Raw genomic sequence first — 18,242 nt, 5'->3', positions numbered from 1 at the left:
TTTTTATATGTTAAATTTTTCATAGAAGTTTAAAAATCATTTTATTTTCTTTAAACATGTATAACTAATTTATAATCTTTTATGCCATACTAAGTCATGATATAATATTTCTTCATATTTTACATTAATAACCATTGTTTTTATATATCGTCTACAATTCTCTAATTACGTTTATTTTTTCAATTTTGTATATGATATCGAATATTCATCATAAATAGATGGTTTAAAATGCCAAAAAAATTATTTACTTGGTGAATATAATACATCAAATATTACAAATACATCATTTAGTTAAATAAATAACCATAAACCGAAAATTCATATCCGCGCTGGCGCGCGGGTCAGGGTATAGTTGACCATTGTTTGCTAAAAACATTGTAAAATTGTTGGCCATTTTCTCGAATATATAAGAGCATCTTTATCTTAAAGCCCCTATTTGGGTCTCTAAAGAATTTTTTAGTACTTTTAATTAGTTAAAGTGAAGTTAGAGACCTAAAACCCGTACAATTAGTCTCTCCATTGCATATCTCTTATTTAGGGGTTCTTTTTTTTTTAAATAGATTTTATTTATGAAATGTTTATCTTCTTCACAACTGATGATGATGACTATAGCTTGACCTGAAACTTAATCTACATCTCGATATTGTCCCAGTCAAACGAGTTTCCTTCCAAATTGTAACCTGGTTGTTGCATTCTGTTCCTCGCCAATCTGCTCATCACCGCAAGCCCTGAGAGCAAGAGTTCAAGATAAGAGCAAGATTTGACTTTGATGTGGTGATGAAGATTTGTTGAGAGATGTATCTATTTAACTTCTACCATTCTATACAGTGATGACAACCAACCGTCTCTAGATATATTATGTTCCTCAAGCGACTCTGCAATCTCCTTGTCATGTTTCCCCTCCAGAACATTCCGCAAAGTCACAACCGCATCTTTCGTTCTCTTCAGAATACTCCCATCATTTTCAATCTCAAGGATCTGAAGATCGTTGTGCGATGATGTAAGACTCACACCTAGTGCAAACTGAGCAGCTGCAGCCCAACGACTAGAAGCTAGCCATTTCCTTTGTCCTTGCAAAGGTTGTTGCGAGGCATCACCGTCTCTGTCACGCTTGTTCTCAAGTACTAAACTACGCAAATAATATCAAGGTTAACTAGACTTCCACTGATTTTTATATCAAGGATGACAGTAAAAAAAAAGAGTAAGCGGTAGCTAGTAACTTACAATAAACAAACCCCTGAGTTTAATCCCTAAAAACTAGCATCATCACATACTGTATGTGTATTTTTAACTCTGCTTTCGTTAAACTTGGGTTACTTGGACGCTAAACTAGTGGTATAATTTTCATTTCACATTTGCCAAGTCAATTCCAAATAAAAAGGATTAATCTTGGTATAATGAAATAAGGAACCTGGATCATGTGCCACACGCATCGCCAGGCGTCTCTTGAAAATACAGGAGCCATGATGATACAGAGAAAGCTGCTGATACAGTCTCTTCTCGGAAAGCTGCTGATTTGTGCCAATTCTAACTGTAATCTTTATGCTTTGTGCCAATTCCAATGTTGATCTGATCGTATCACTGCCTCCTCCTCCTCCAATGTTGATCTGCGAGAGAGAAAAATGGAATCAGGATGTGTGGCGAACGCTTGGTGGGAGGCGATCGGAATCTCCCGGATGCGGAGCCAGGAAGGAGAGGAAGGTGAAGAGGATGAGGAGAGATAAAGACACGGCGAACACGAGGGGGAGGAGGAGGCGGAGGCGGTTGTAGTAAGGATTGCTGCAAGCGTAGAAGAACTCAGCGTTTCGGGAACCAAACATCACGATCTGATCTGCCTCCATATCTCTGTAAAAATCACACAAACACCCATTGGTAGAGAGATCCACAAAGTGGAAAGCTTTGAACTTTTGATGATGAAGAGCATTCCGTCGAGAGAAAGAGATGATAGCCCTTTGGCCAACACTTGTCTTAAAAGACCGCCTCTTCTAGTGCTTATTTAATAAAGATGCTCTAAGGGATTTCATATCTTAAATTTTTAGTAGTACCAAAATTGATAAGATTTAATTGACCAACTCAAAGCCGGATGGATGACTAGTTCGTCACACTGGTGTCACGGTTTCAAGGCTAAATTTTAACACAAAAGGAAACCAACTTCTAATAATCCATCGAATGTTTTGGTGAAAAACTCAATAATAATATGATAAAACATTGGTTTTTAAGTAGCTGTAAGCTTCTTTCTTTACCAAGTGACTAGCCTTCTAGGACATTTGATCACTCCTAGAACCTGATCCAATTCGAAATGTGCTTTCGCAAAATCTGTGCTTGAAAAGAACGGCCTTAGATCTGCAATGTCGTATTCGTTGGCCTGCAAATGTAACACGTAAATAGTTATAAGAAGCATACCTCTAATTCTATAATAACCCCCATCCATATGGACTTTAAGAACAACAGCAACAGCATAACCATATGAGCATTACCTTCGTCTGCAGCTCCTCTATCTTAACCTCGATAGAAGGTAGTCCCGAGTTTGATCCCGTAATAATTTCTTCAAACTTCATAGCATTCTTCACTAGCTCTTTCAGAAGAACCAGCAGCAATGAGTTGTAGTCCTTTTTGTATGTTATGTATCTTTTGAAACTCTGCACCCAGTTTTCATCAATTCAAATCTCAGAATCCATATAAGCTCCACTGAAATGTTTGTGCACAACTTAGCTACATACCTCTCTTAGAGTTCTCTGGACTCCAAATTTCTGGGTTGATATGAAAGAGTCGAGCAGGACTCTAATGGCCATGTTAACATCTTCCTCTGTCACATACTGTCTAAGGTGCATCCTTGCATGTGCTTCAGACATTCGGATCATGGACTCCAGGTGCCTTGTCGCAATAGAGACTCCTTGTCCGTTCTGAACCAAAAGAATTAGCAGGTCAAGAGATTATACCGGGATGCTATTTGAGAAAGACGGTAACTCATCAGTAACAATTAAAATCAAGAAGAACTTACCATTGACTCTCTTCTTAGATTAGCATAAACCGTTTCTAACTTCTTTGCATCTATTTCACTCAGTTTTGGAAATACATACAACTTCGAGTATGTTAAGTATTTCCTCAGCAAGTCCTGGGGAAGAACCTGTATATACATACATATGATGAAATAGCATTACTACCGAGACATAAAGACATAGAAACTTCAAAGCCAATCACAAACCTCGGGATCAGAAGAACCGCTAGATCCCTGAACGACATCCTGGGGCTCACTATCATCCATTTTACCACCTTTAGGTTGTGATTTGAAGTGACTATTGACAACAAATTCAGCAAGCATTTCATCTGTCACTGGGTCAACCACATCCTGCAGCCATACAATTGGTTTAAGTCATGTCAATAACCAAAAAAAAAGGTTAACGCAGTCAGTGATATGATCACAAAGAATGAAAAGCATAGGTCTAGAAAAATGTACCTTGACAACACAAAGGATATCAAAACGAGAAAGGATCGGATCTGTCAACTCGACATTTTGTGCAAATGATTTGGATGAATCGTACCTGAAATTGCAACGCCACAAACTTATTACCGAGATCCAGACTACAAATTGTAGCTCAGTTGACTATTTCCGTACCTTCCACCAACTGGATTAGCTGCGGCAATAACAGAGCAACGAGCTTGAAGAGAAGTAACAATTCCTGCCTTTGATATACTAATACTCTGCTGTTCCATGGCTTCATGGATACTCACCCTGGTAACAAAAAACACATATCAGCGCCACTTTCTCCAGAAAGATGAATTATCACTTGTTGCATTTTTGTCACCTGTCCTGGTCATTCATCTTGTCAAACTCATCGATAAGACAGATTCCTCGGTCCGCAAGTACAAGTGCCCCTCCTTCAAGCGTCCACTCCCTTGTCACTGGATCCTTGTGTACTGCTGCAGTCAGACCAACAGCAGAAACTCCCTTTCCAGTCGTGTAGACGGCTCTCTGACCAGTTTTCTCGACGTATCTAGAGAGAGAGAGAGAGAGAGAAAAAGGGTTGCTGTTAGTGGAATATTCACTACATGAAGTCAATTTGCCAGAAATGTACACTTACTTCAGAAATTGTGATTTTGCTGTTCCTGGATCTCCTAGTAGAAGTACATTAATGTCTCCACGCAATCTGTGTTTCCCTTTAATGTTTTTCTCCTGGCCTCCAAACATAGCAAGAGCAATAGCTGTTTTGATATCTTCGTGTCCATATATTGACGGAGCAATTGACTTAATGATCTGAGAGAGAAATTGAAATAACTTTTAAGTGGGATGAACTTAACTTTGAAGGAATTCCAAAGAATTTATATCCGACTTACACGTTCAACTATACGTGGATCCTTGGATAACTCTTCAATTTGCGTCTTGTCTTCCTGGGTTAGCTTGTATGCAGAGAAGAGGTCTTGCTTCTTTGTAACATAATTTGCTTCCACCACAGTGGCGAAGACAGGAAAACCATTCTTTGTGTTCAAAGAGAGGTCAAAATTGTTGGTATATATCCCAGTAACCTCCTGGAATACATATCATGCAAGATAATATCAATCATCTAAGTATTCTAGAAGAGTAAGGTATATGAACGTACAATTTCTTCTCCAGGACGAGCGCAATCAATAAGGTCATTCAGCAAGATAACTTCCTTGTGTCTTGGAAGTCGTCCAGCAGGCACTGTTCCTGGACTCTCTTGAATGGTAAGCTTCTGATAGTTCCTGTATATTGTCTGAAGCAAGGAGAGTAATTAACAGAAGCATGTTAAACATCACATTTCTAAATTTAAAGCTTACAGTGAAGCTCATTTATTCAAAGGGAAATGATAGAGAGAGAGACAATAGAATCCTTACCTGTTCGACATTAACAGTAAACGGTCCTTTTGATTGGCATTCAGAGCAAGAACCGACCTTGACTTCTGAATAAGAGTTTTGGAAGAAAGGTCCCAAAACCGCTCCACACTTGTTGCAGTCATATTTCACCTGCTGCAGCTGAGGAAAGACCCCAGAGCGCCTCGTGACAACTCCACCAATGCGGATCATAGTGTTAAGATGAATCTGCCTGAAAAAGTCACCGACAGAAAAGGGTTAAGCTGAAGAATTATAAATTCACCACTGTCGATATGTTCAGCTCAATCAATATTAATTACCTTATGTTCCGAATCTGGTCATTTACTGGTAGATTGGTAACACGAACATAAATCTTCTGGTGAATATTCTTGTAGTTTGGGTGCAGATCAAAGATGACCTTTTCTGAAACTTCCTCCATGACTTCAAGAACAGGTTGTGGAGCATCGGCTAGCCAGATGGCAATATTCGGGTGGACATGTATGAACTCTTTGTAGTCAATTTCTAGACTGCACTTATTAGCTGCAGATAAGAGAGATGACATATACATACCAGTATCAGAAAGCTGCTATCTCATTCTTATAGCTCTACAAAGTGCAGTAGCAAACAAAAAAAAAAAAAAAGTACCTGAGACCATTTCATTAATCAGACGAACATATTCTCCATTCTCATTGTTTGGTTTGACAAAAGTGAGCAAGAAGTCTCTGAACTTCTTGGCAATGAAACGACGCACTTCGTCTCTCATAACCCATTCCCTCAGACTTCCTTGGATCCGATACATCTCAAACTCTGCTTCATCGTCGTTGTCATCCTAAATTTACGAGAACACGATTAGCACTGCTAATAGAACTGAAAGACACATAATAATCAATCATATATACCTCATCTTGATAGTCATCTGTTTGATCAGTCATAGAAACATCAGGCTGGGAACTTGGGTCTCCATCAGGATCTCTTGGCGGAACCGCAGCTCGAGCCCTCTTGGAAGGTCTATAGTTCCAATCATCTGAATCTGAACCGTGTATCCTTAATTAGGGTTTCAGATTTCATTCAAAATTCAGTTAGTGAACAGGAGGAGATTAGAGGTTACCATTATTGTCGTGAAGAAGATGAGGAAGCTTGCGGTTAGCGAAGCGACTTTCACGAGCATCGAGGACAGCATCGGCGGCGCGACGGTCAAGCGCAATCTGACCTAAATCCCTATCATCGTCTACCGAATCGTCCAATCCAACAGACTCATACTGATCTTGCTCATCTCTTCTTCCATAGTCTCTGTCAATTTTAATTTAATTTTAAAAAAAAACAATTTAGCAAATTATAAAACTAAGACGAAATATTTTGTAAGTGAAAGGCGTGCTTACTGGAGGAAGTTATCGTTGAAGAGATCTTCTCCATCTTCTTCTTCTTCCTCCTCCGGCTCATCTCTTATGATTTGCGGATCTACCTCTGCTTCTTCATCGGAAATATTCTCGGAGTTCTGGCTCGTACTGAAAGGTAACTGGTCGGTGTTGAACCCAGCCGAGGAAGGTGAAGCTGGCGACGACGGCTGGTTGTCTGAATCTTCTCCCGCCATTTTTACCCTCTCTCTCTCTCTCTCTCTCGATAATGGAAACTAGGGCACAATGAATGACACCTACTCAGTCATCAGACTGTATCTTCGATTTAGGCGGGAGATTTTCGCGCCAAATTGGCAAATGGGCCTGTCTGTGTAATTGGGCCTGTCGATACTCATTACTCGTCTCCTGTGAATTCCCGCACATTCTTTTTTTTTTTTTTTGAACTAAATTCCCGCACATTCAGATTGATAATAATGGTGAATAAAAGGTTGAACTTGTTAGATATTCATATTGGACATGAAAATATGAGCAACCATGTAACAATATCAAAGATGTGATAATTTATTACAAAACAGTGATAATATAATAAAACCGAAATAGTACAATATAGAAATAACAATCTTTATCTCTCATCTATGCCCTATCTATGGACTATGGTCATGATTGTTTACTTAAATTTTGGTTGAGAAGAAGAAAAATAGTTCACTTAACTCTCTTTTCCTCTAACCTCTCTCTACCTTATCAACAACTCATCAGAAAAGCAAGCCTTAAATCTGTTCTGATTTGGGTGGCCGGCGACTTCTCTCTTCTGTCTCCGGTCGCCTTCCCTCCGTTCTTCTTCCTTCTCTCGCCTCTCCCCTCCCTTCTTCTCCTCGTTTCTTTTCACGGCGCTCTAAGCTTTTGACACCACCGCGGTTTCAGATCTGGTGTTAGTTGGTCTTGGATCTCCGGAGAAGCGTGGTGGTGGAGTGGATGTGCGGTTTTTTGGGTAGAGCGTGGTTGCGGTGGTCTCGATCTGGCGTCAGATCTGGATTTCGGAAGTGGATCTATCTCCTTCCTCTGCATCATGCGCTTTTCCTTCTCGGGTGGGTGATTAGACTCGCTTGGTTGAAGGCGTTGACGGCTGTCCCAGACGGTGGAGTTGCGGTGTTCCTTCCGCTTGTCTTGGTGGTCTCCACCGACATCCTTTTTTTAGACCGGTCAGTCTATTTCACAAGAGTTCTTTGGAGTTGCTGTCGGAACCAATCCTAGAGGGTCTGTTGCGGGTTCTCCTTTGCGGATGTGTGTGCGAGGAGGTTATGATACGTCCTAGATTGAAGGATCACTTTAGCTGGGTGTTGGATATGATCCGAGAAGGCAAATGGCACTTCTGGAACTGAGATGGATTGAAAGGATTGTCAAGAGATGCAGAATGGCTCTTGGTATACCCACGATCTAAGGCTAACCACCTAAGAAAGAATGTAGTGTGTTGGCTAACCACCAAACAACACACAAAGATGAATTGGCTGACCACCAAATCAACAAGCCGGTTCACACCAATGAATTAGCTAAAGAACTCTCTCTCTCTCACTCAGAAAAAAAAATAAAAATAAACTCAAACCTAGACTGATTTTATTCATGGAAGAGATTACATATTATACTACTTGTAGTCAATGAGAATTAAAGAGAATTGTGGGAAAACAAGACATAGAAAATAGAAACATTGACTAGAATATTATTAATGAGTCAAAGACTCAGTTTTCCATGCAGATTGGTCAAAGATGACCCTACGGTTCACGTTCTGGTCAAGGAAACCCTTCGGCTACTGTCTAGATTCATCTGAACCTGATAGATGCACGGCGGTAACGATAAGGACTCTTGTGGTTCTTCATGACCCAAGCTAAGTGTGAGAATCCATGTATGTCTGCCCGGTGAGAATCCATGTATGTCTTTAGGTTCTTCATGACCCAAGCTAAGTCTGGCTCGACTATTGTCCCTAGAATGTCGAGATGGTCGGGAAAGACGAGCTCTGGTACGGTCAGTTCGGTCGTTTGATCGTGGTTCCAGCCGAAACTCCATTCCGGACGAACGCGGGTCAATCCGGTACACGGCTCGGCCAGTCTGATCGGTACAGTTGGATGGATGAACCTCGGTTGAATTGTTCAGAACGTCCTGATCTCCATGTGGAGCTGGTTCCATGTACTGATCCATGGACTGGGGCACATCAGGTTAGCTATCAGACTTGTCAACCACGGCTTCTCTCCTCGGTGGCGGCGCACGCTGAGGCAGCAAGTTTCAGGGGCGTGATCTAGGGCTATCTCCTGTCCGCTTTGACTCAAGGTGGTGCTTGCTTTCTTTGTTTTCTTGGTGTAGTATCGATGGTGTGTGGCGGTTCCAAGAGGCTCTTTTCCGAATAAAGCTCGTCTTAGTCACTGCGGGTGTGCTCGTTCTCGGGTGTTGTTGTATGTAAGTGAAGGCCGCAGATTAGGAGGTCGACGCAAGCTGTTTTTGATGAGTCCGATCATTAAGAACTGATCATCGGGAATGCCAAACTTTACCGGGTTCAGTTCTCGTATCACTGCGGGTTCGATTCTGCGGCAAGTGTATGTTCCGATTTTGATGTTTCTTTTGCTTGTTAGCTGCTCAACTTGATGATTAGCCCTTGTTTAGCTAGGCATGAGTTTGTGTTTAGTTTCATTATGTCTTTCTGCTCCTTTGTCATCTCTGTATTTCTGTAAAAAAACTTGAAAATTGGTAATGAATCTTAACATTTTTACTATAAAAAAAAAAATTTGGTTTTTGGTTTTTGGTTTTTAATTTTAGTTTTAGGATTTTGATTTTAATTTTTGGTTTTTGATTTTGAAATATCTTTTAGTTTTTTTAAATGTTATTATATATATTTTCATATTATATATATTAAACAAATTTTTCTTACTAAACTTTATTTTTTATAGTGATTATCGTTTTATCATCTTTTTATTTCATTATTAAAGCATAAATATAGAAAAAAATATATGAAAAACCATTGAAAGATTTGGAAAAAAAATCATGAAATTTTGTTTTTAAAACAAAATACATTTATTTGAAAAAGCTAGTTTATTTATTTTTTTAAAGAATCCACATTCTAAAAATCTTGATTGGATGGTGATTTTAAATTTTGGTTTTTAGAAACAATAAAAATATTATTAATAAAAATTATTATTTTGAAAATAGTAAAAATTTAAAGTATTATATTTATTAGGTCTTATATAGGCATGAAACAACAATATATATACATATTTTTAATAGTTAACTTTGATTAATTAAATTATTTTATTAAAAAGCTTAAATTTTATGAGTTATTTTCTAGTTCACAAGTAAAGCAAAAAAAAAATTATGAAGATCAATTTATTTTTGGGTGAAATATCATTCACATATTGTACTAATTTTAGTACATTTAGTCTTAATTTTGATAGCATAGATATAAAATTGATGCTTACGCATATACTAGTTTCAGAAAATTATATATACTTTTAATTGTGGTTTCTACAGAAATGACCTAAATTTGAAGACAAAATGCACAAGTAACCTAACTTTTTGAAATTTTTATTTTCCCTAATTACCCTAGAAATTCAAGTTATTCACGAGAATATTGTTACTTGATTGTTTTACTTAGAGGTGGGCGTTCGGGAATCTATTTGGATTCGGTTCGGATCTAATCGGGTTTCGGGTTTTCGGGTTTAAATATTTCAGTCCCATTCGGATATTTCTAAATCTCGGTTTGGGTTCGGTTTGGATCTTTGCGGGTTCGGTTCGGGTTCGGATAACTCATTTAAATTATTTTTAAAATTTTAATATTCATTATATGCTTAAAATTTCTCAAAATCTATAAAATAAAATAATATATTACACATAATTTTTTATAATATATGTCAAAATACCTAAAATTAACATATAAATTGGTTTGATTTGAATGTTTGGATAGAAAATCAATAGATATTTCAAGCATTCTGGTGTTTTGAATATATTTTAGCTATTTTCGACATTTACTTTTGACTATTTATTTATATTTTCATGTATTTTAGACAACTTAAAAGTATCTTATATATTTTGGATGTTTTTAATATATACAAAATCTAAAAATAAGTAATATATTTAGGTATATAAATTTGTTTCAGTTACATTCGGGTACCCGAGATACTTCGATTCGGGTCGGGTTCGGTTTCGGTTTTTTAGATACCAAAATTTTGAACCCGTTTGGATATTTAATCAATTTCGGTTCGGGTTTGGTACTACTTTTTCGGATAAGATTCGGTTCGGTTCTTCGGATCCGGATTTTTTGCCCAGCCCTAGTTTTACTCTATCATCCTTATCAACTCTTTTATTTACAACATTGTTATTATCATCAATATATCAACCACCATGAACATCCAATTTCAAACGCTAAATGCACCTAAAATCAACATCTACATCTTCGTATCCTCATTTCGTACACACACAAACCATTCATCTTGCACTTCTATCTCATTTTGTTCCAAAATCTCAACTTTTTTCAAAATTTGTAAGCTTATTGGATTATTAAAGTTCATGTTTATTGGTCAAGAGCGAGTGTAACTTTCATTAAGAAGTTATTTGTGCTTGGCGAATCTAAACATGAATCTTACTTAATCAAAAATGATATTTGAATTTTTTTAGATATGTCTTCTAGATGTTCGGTTTGAGTTTGGATTCTACCAATTACCCAAGAGGATCATATATCTCTATGACCAAATAACTCGAATGGAACCAAAAACTGAATAGGTACCCAAATTTCTATAGTATAATTTATATACCTATAAATATTAACTATTTTAGTTTTTAAATAATCAAATAATTTTAAAATACTATTTATAAACCAAAATACTCAAAAACTGAATTAGTTGAATATTTTTATTTGAAATATTTAAAACCATCTATATTTTTACCTACCCCCCCCCCCAAAAAAAATGATATCTAGTCCAAAAACCCTGAATTTTCTTACTTTTAAATCCTAATTAATCGAAAAAACTGGAATCGATTGGGATTCGAAATTATCTTGGATCTTTGTTACCCAAACCAAACCGAGAACCAAAAGGAAAAACTGGAACCGGACCAAATTTTCTAAATATCTGAAAGATCATAAATTTCTAAAACCGAAAAATTGAAAACCGAAGATCCAAACCAAGATCGGAACTGAGAACTGAATTCCCATGGCTAGTTTTGGAATATATTAAGTCTATCATAAAAAAATGCCTGATCTGGGAAAATTATTGACCATAATAACCACATATGTGTTGACAATTGACCAATCTTTATATATAAAAGAGGGTTTACTCCCTCTTGGTGAAGCCACCTCAGCGTCCACATCACTAATTCGAAGCCTGACATCGCGACACCTGTCCCTCTTCCAAAACGCTGCACTTCGTCTGTGTTCTCTCTTTTTCTCTTCTCTTTCTGTCGTCTTTTCTTCTCGCCGTAATACTTTGCCAAAACCGCCGACTTAAAAATCGGAGACATCCTTCCCGGTGATTCTCCGGCGTACACACGCACGCAGTCCTGGAGTTAGAAGAAACGCCAAGAGGTTGGTGAACGGGCCAAGAGAAACCAGGACCTTGGATGGTGAAGCTTCCATAGTCGGTGTCGATCAGGTCGGATATCCAATTAGCGTTTTCGGGTGACACCATCTCCTCAAACCCCACCGGTAGATCGATTTCTTCCGTTAAAATTTGATTGGATGGAAGGAAGAGAAAACTGTTGGAGGAGACGAAGTGTGGAATAATCCCAGAGATTGGAGTTGTTTTCACGTGCATTACTTCATCTCTTTTGGGCAGTAAAACATTAAAGTTTTTTTGTTTTCTCTGTTTTCTAACACAATCTCATTTTGCATTTGGTTTGAAATCGTTGGCTCTGATTACATTTTGGGGGAGTCCAGAGTTATATCTGATTCCTTAATTCAGTTTTGCACTGTAGAACCAACATGATGAAATCGAAGCAAAGTTCTTCGAGGAGAGTCAGAGAGCAGCACTAGAAGCTAAATATCAGAAATTGTATCAGCCTTTCTATACCAAGGTAATGCAAATGGTCTTTGATTCTATCATCACATGAAACCTCAACTAATAAAAGTTTGATTAAAAATACTTCTATGCGTTGCTACTTACTTATATGTTAATAGTGTTGAGTGTTCTTTACTTCTTTTTGTATTCCCACATGCTTATAACTGATATATTGATGTTTTTCTGCTTTCCTAAGATGACTAATACAAGTTTAACAAGACTTCTCTCTGTCGTATGATTATAAGTAACTGACACTAATGGTTTTCTGCTTTCCTATCGCATTGTTCACATAAAACAGCGATATGAGATTGTCACTGGTGTGGTTGAAGTTGAAGGTGCACCAGAAGAAGTGAAAACAGAAAAATGAGAAGACAAAACTGCTGAAGGTATGCTATCTATTGCGCACACTAAAACCTGATTATGTTTTTAGTTTCTGATGATCGTGAAATATTGTTTCAATTTATACGAGCATCTGTTTTTCTTTTTTGTTTCCTGCAGCGAAAGAAGTACCTGATTTATGGCTTATTGCATTAAAAAACAATGAAATTACTGCTGAAGAGGTCCATTATTAGGATACTCTTATATTGTTTTTGTTTATTAAAATTCGATTCTCTTTATCTTGATGTACTTTTTCCCCAATGATTCTAGATACCTGAGATGAAGGTGCTCTTAAGTATCTTAAGGATATCAAGTGGAACAGCGTTGAAGAACCAAACGGGTTTTTAAGCTCGAGTTTTTCTTTGATGAGAACCCTTACTTCAAGAACACAGTCTTGACCAAGACATATCACATGATATGAAGATGAGCCTATCCTCGAGAAGGCCATTGGATATGATCTTTTGATTTTATCATGCATTTACTGTTTTATGGTTCTCTAGAAGTCTTATTGATCTTTTAAGTATTATCCAGGACGGAGATTGAGTGGTTTCCTGGAAAGTGTTTGACTCGGAGGATCCTTAAAAAGAAGCCAAATAAGGGATCCAAAAACACAAAGCCGATCACTAAGACTGAGGACTGTGAGAGTTTCTTCACCTTTTTAAGTCCACCTCAAGTTTCTGATGACGAAGAGGATCTTGATGATGACATGGTATGGACACCCCCCAAGTGCAGTTTTAATTTTTGACTTGGTATTTCAGAATGCGTTAACTTGATAATTCAAAATAATAAAGGGATTGCCACCATCTTTGTTTTACTTTTACTACCAATCCAAATACGTAAAGCTTCCCCTATGATTCTATTATATAAAATTTAACTGAACTACTAAGTTGATAATTAAAATAGCCTTCAGAATAAATATTATACACATTCCTCTAACACTATGCAGTAAAGACAAGTACCTTATGCGCTCTATTTACATCTTCAACCAAATTTCATACAAGAACTTTTTGCTTCAGTAGTAGCAAAGTAAAAGTATATCTCACCTAGGATTTGTTTGTGAATGAGCTATACACATTTGATATCATGCGTTTTCACTAGAACCTAAGTCCAGGCATGAGTTAGGAACTTTTCATTTGTTTCTTTCTATATCATAATACTCCTCCGTTACTGTCTCGGCAGTGAGTCTAACCTCGAGACAAGTCTTGAGTAAAGCTGCGTTTGGTACCCACCAGACATATTTTTGTCTAGAAATATGATTTGCTTTTTGACTTTTGAACAAATGGAACAACTGAAAAGCATAAGGCAGTAACTGAGAAAAATAATATTTAATTAGTTGTACATTTAACAATATTTTACAACAAAAGTTATATAAGTAAGATAAATAATATTTAGATAACGAGTCTAATTAAGTGCGTTGTAAATGGAAAAATTTTATTGTAAGAATTTAGTCTATAATTTTTAAGTAGTTGTAAGTTTTTTGATCAAGATAATATTAAAAATTTTAAACATATGATTTAAGAAAAAAATCACAAAAATATATATTGTAGATTTAAGAAGAGGGTCCATTAAATTACTCAGAGACAAATTGAAAAAAAAAAAGTTAGAAATGAAACATGTCTATAATTCAGCCAATTAAACACCATAACTAAAATTTAATTATTATTTTTTCATTCTACTCATCATTTTATATATAATTTCCAATAAAAAATTGAATACAAAATTTGGATTTGCATAAGAAAAAAAAACAATGAATAATTTAAAATTATTTTATAATTATCGAGCTACTTATATTTGTGTAATAGATTATAATATTTATATATTAAAATAAACATACTAAATATATAATTAAAATTAAAATTCAAACAAAAAACCTAGGCGTAGCCTAGGCCGATCTTTGTATTACTGAAAAAAAGGTTGTCATGCATACGTTCTCGTGCTTTCTCGGAGTGCATCATAAATACTGCTGATCTCATCTCTTCTTCCATAGTCAAAGTTGTAACCTATTATTTTGATTGTCCGTGATCATTTTTGGGACCTCATGACTGAAACAGGTCATTAAAATAGTTAAGTGCAACCCCTTTTACTTCTGTTTTCGAAGTAAACCACTTATCCTCTTTGTCATATAGGCCCAAATTTTTTTTCTGAAGGCGTCTTTAATACATGATAAAATTTTGAATTTCTATATTTTTTTTGTATGCCATGTATTTCCTCTTTTGTTTTCAGTATAATTTTTCATCGTGATAAGCTTCTTTTAATTTCCCGGAGACCCCATAACTTCTTCATATGGTTTTGTCAAATCATTTTGTACTTCGAGATCCTCGAGAGTCTCCTATAAAACAAAAATACTTTAAGGTGGATTCGCCTTCTTACAAATCAAAATCTCATGCCAGCAGGGTCGGCTTAGGAGGCAGTGCAATGAGGTGTGGTCCCAGAGTCCAACTTTTTTTTGGCATATATAGTATTAGAAAGTGGCCTATTTGTTTAACAAAAATAGAGATAAGGGTCCAATTTTTTTATAAATTATCCATGATATATAAAAAAAATTTGAAAATTATTTTGCTCAAGAGCCTACAGTTTCTTTGAGCCGGCCCTGCATACCAGCAGCATCCATAAATTTTGTCTACTATCTCGACAGCACTCCTTGTATCCATTGATAACCATCCTTTTGATATTTGATTCCATCAGGCTTTCTTCACCGATCCATCTCTTATTAAACAAAAATTGTCGCTCTTTCATTATAATCGCATCCTCAGTCGAAATATGATCGATCTATGGTCCAGTACTGGATGTCGGAGACACAGACTACAATATTGAAACAGAGGTGTGATCGTTTAACAAAAAAAAAATTCAACAACTCCAACTTTGCACCCAGAATGTAACGAACATCTTTAATTTTTCTTTAAGAAAAACGCCAGTCGTACAACGAAGTTAACACACTCAAGAAACCACAAACAAAATACCATCTCCATCCACTAGCTACGCAGTCTATCACAAATCACAGCAACTCACAAACTTTCACTCAATAATCTCAAAGACCTATAAACACCAATACAATTAAAGCCATTCACGAACTGATCAAGTTACACAGCAATACATTCCTTTGAAAAAAAAGTAACAATTCGCGCGAAGTGAGGATAACCACAAGTACATAATATAGTGAACTCATGGATCAAAAGTAGAAAAGAAGAATTGACCATGGCAGTGAAATCAACTCTCGAGAAGATGAAAAATACACATTTCTTACGAATGTGTTGATAACCCAAGTCAACCACGAGCTGCATTAGAGATTAACTAAGAAAGTGCTGGCTGGATTCAGCTATCAAAGCGATAAAAAACATATTTCCACAGTGATGGCAGTTTCTCTTATCCTCACCACCAAAAAGAGATTTGAAGCAAACAAATTTTGCAATTTAGTGACGACGATACATAACATTGAAAAGAAACAAGATTGGCGTGAGGTATAAAGAGATGGAAGAAGAAAGTGATGCAGAATTAGAAAGCCAGAAAAATAAGAATGATTATTTGTATTTTCCCAAAGTTTTCGAGTCCTCTAACGTCCAGACACGCTTTATCAACATCAATCAATACGCAAATAGGTTACGAAACCAATTTCAACCAAAAAATAATAAATCGTAGCTTTATGTCATTGTCGCATTAGTTTCCATGCTACTCCAATAGATACTGATGGTATTGCTGAGCCTGTTTCTGGACTTGACGACGCCTGAGGATAAGAGAGAAATCGAAGATCGAAGATTTGGATTTCAAGGCCGAATCCATCACCAACGACTATCACTAAGCGTCCTTCGCTCAAGACTCCGTTCCTGATTAGTTCCGCTGAAAATGTCTTACCACGAAGACAGGAAACAAGAATCCCAGCCATGTTTTGTCTTAACTCTTCAATGGAAAGCCAGAAGAGAGGAACCTGAATGCCCTTGCCACTGATTGATCCTTTCACTCCAAGAAACCTGCATCAATACAAGAGCAACAAACTCAGAATCCATAACTGAGTTAGTTAATGCCATCAAAACACATAGTGGATAAGAAAGCATGCTTACTCCTTTTCCAGCATGGTGTACATTAGTCTTCCACTTTTTCTGAGAAGTGATGCCTGAATGTTTAGAGTTTAAGGAAACCAAGAGAGTAACTCAAATCACAAAATGTAAAAGAAACATCTCCGCAAAGAGAGTTACGTTTACCTTGTTTAGAGCCTCCCCTTGCGGTGAAGCATAGTGCGAGCCAACATTCTGCACGCAAAGAGAATGTTTAGCCATTATCAATACAGTATTAGACAAACTCCCATTAAAAATGTGGTAAGAGACTTACCTTGAAATACTCAGCAATGTTGTTTAGCCAATCAATCAAAACCGGAATCGTCACTCCCCGAATCAAAAGCGATGTGACGATGATACACACCCACCTGCAAACGCAAAAAAAAAGAAGAAGAAGATTCATAACACTTTCTTTATATCAGACAACAAACTTATCATCAGATGATCTGTGAAGGCTTACCACTGAGAAAATGTGAAAGCACTGAGCAAGGCGAGCAAGTGTTGAAGTGAAGCAAGAGCATCAGCAACATTGTGTAAAGCACAGACATTAGAAACAGCAGATTTCAAAACCCAATCGGTGAGGATTTCAACAGTTGCGGTCGAGCCAGTGAAGTTGAAGGTCGAAATGGTGCGATGAGACGGAATCGCGGGAGATTGGAAGGAAGACCGATTGCGAGAGAAGCTCGAGCTCTGGTGATGGATGAAACTGTGGTAACTCCGAGTTTCTGGGAATTGGCGCGTAGCTTCTTCTTCTTCTTCATCACGACGATAGTTAAGGGGGACAAGACAAGCATAAGAGGATCGGTAACGGCGAGCGTTAAGCACCGACCTGAGGGATAAGCAACGGACGAGTGACATCGAATCGGATCGCCTGAAAAAGAGAGACCAATTGGGTTTTACAGAGGAGGAAATAAAACGCCCTAATCTAGGTTAAAGGCGAAATCGTCTTGGGATCAGAATTCAATTCACCGACGATTAGGGTTTAGAGAGAAGAAGGACCCTTCTTTGCATGCTGCATGTCAATTGACTAGGGAAGATTTGTTAAATAAACCCTGAAAATATGTAATCATACCCTTTCTAACACTATATATACTAAACTATATTCATCTTTATCCCGTACCACCGCAAATCTGTTTAGGTTTTTGTTTATTAGTTAACTAGAAGATTCTGAAATTTAATTTTTATATTTATGTTTTTCTTTGTAATTATATTTGTGTGTTTTTTGTAACCATATTTTTGTATAAACCTTAATCAAAATCTATTTTATAAAATAATAACAATTTAAAAGTTGATCCGGCATACGCTCGTTTCTCGTAATCATATGCCCATTTCTTTGTAACATTTTCTGTATTTTTTTCTTATATGTTAAATAAATTTTATTTATATGTTTGTGTATACAATATTTTTAAAATTATTAGTAAGAGATTTTGATAATTTTATTGAATTTGTGATATTGCATAACCATACACTTGTGCCATAGCCATTTCACACATTAATTTTGTACTTTATTCATAAACAGTGATTTTTTTAATAGAAAAGTATAGTTATAATTTCATGAGGTTTTTGCCAAAACTAACCCACAACTTGATTTTAACCCCAAA

At 36.7% G+C, this 18,242-nt stretch overlaps 2 protein-coding genes and 1 long non-coding RNA gene across 4 annotated transcripts; 1 reads left to right on the top strand and 2 right to left on the bottom strand.

Annotated features, from left to right (window-relative positions):
- Nucleotides 1-404: 404 nt before the first annotated feature.
- LOC106300448 (DNA replication licensing factor MCM2) lies at nucleotides 405-6,466 on the bottom strand. Of its 2 annotated transcripts, XR_001262016.1 has the most exons (20): nucleotides 6,210-6,466; nucleotides 5,939-6,120; nucleotides 5,730-5,860; nucleotides 5,476-5,659; nucleotides 5,151-5,370; nucleotides 4,855-5,062; nucleotides 4,599-4,733; nucleotides 4,336-4,527; nucleotides 4,083-4,255; nucleotides 3,807-3,995; nucleotides 3,617-3,733; nucleotides 3,458-3,542; nucleotides 3,206-3,349; nucleotides 3,002-3,127; nucleotides 2,721-2,903; nucleotides 2,478-2,639; nucleotides 2,244-2,365; nucleotides 1,412-1,845; nucleotides 817-1,124; nucleotides 405-728 (listed from the first exon to the last, which is right to left on the bottom strand). XR_001262016.1 is itself a non-coding variant. In XM_013736592.1 (17 exons), the coding sequence occupies exons 1-17, from the start codon at nucleotides 6,419-6,421 to the stop codon at nucleotides 2,240-2,242; spliced, it is 2,769 nt and encodes a 922-aa protein (XP_013592046.1). In that variant the 5' UTR covers nucleotides 6,422-6,466; the 3' UTR covers nucleotides 2,114-2,239. The 2 variants fall into 2 exon arrangements, 1 of the variants encoding a protein (XP_013592046.1); XM_013736592.1 differs by lacking the exons at nucleotides 405-728; nucleotides 817-1,124; nucleotides 1,412-1,845 and having other exon boundaries at nucleotides 2,114-2,365.
- A 5,593-nt stretch (nucleotides 6,467-12,059) lies between these two features.
- LOC106300449 lies at nucleotides 12,060-13,303 on the top strand. The gene is made up of 3 exons (XR_001262017.1): nucleotides 12,060-12,230; nucleotides 12,513-12,600; nucleotides 12,863-13,303. It is a non-coding gene; the product is annotated as an uncharacterized LOC106300449 (long non-coding RNA).
- A 2,799-nt stretch (nucleotides 13,304-16,102) lies between these two features.
- LOC106299450 (mitochondrial inner membrane protein OXA1) lies at nucleotides 16,103-17,672 on the bottom strand. The gene is given in 6 exon segments (XM_013735546.1): nucleotides 16,103-16,333; nucleotides 16,335-16,557; nucleotides 16,648-16,700; nucleotides 16,789-16,836; nucleotides 16,916-17,009; nucleotides 17,102-17,672. Coding segments are annotated over 6 exon segments (891 nt in total). The 5' UTR covers nucleotides 17,500-17,672; the 3' UTR covers nucleotides 16,103-16,258.
- Between the last annotated feature and the right edge of the window lie 570 nt (nucleotides 17,673-18,242).

This window comes from Brassica oleracea, chromosome C6 (genome assembly GCF_000695525.1).
Source record: "Brassica oleracea var. oleracea cultivar TO1000 chromosome C6, BOL, whole genome shotgun sequence".
In the NCBI taxonomy this organism is placed as follows: domain Eukaryota; kingdom Viridiplantae; phylum Streptophyta; class Magnoliopsida; order Brassicales; family Brassicaceae; genus Brassica; species Brassica oleracea.
This window is presented reverse-complemented; position numbering and strand designations above follow the sequence as displayed.

Coding starts and splice junctions, on each gene's coding strand:
- LOC106300448 (XM_013736592.1), bottom strand. CDS start 6,421: ATGGCGGGAGAAGATTCAGACAACCAGCCGTCGTCGCCAGCTTCACCT. Junction 4,256..4,335: donor ATCCACGTATAGTTGAACGT/GTAAGTCGGATA, acceptor TTTCTCTCTCAG/ATCATTAAGTCAATTGCTCC. Junction 3,128..3,205: donor GCGGTTCTTCTGATCCCGAG/GTTTGTGATTGG, acceptor ATGTATATACAG/GTTCTTCCCCAGGACTTGCT.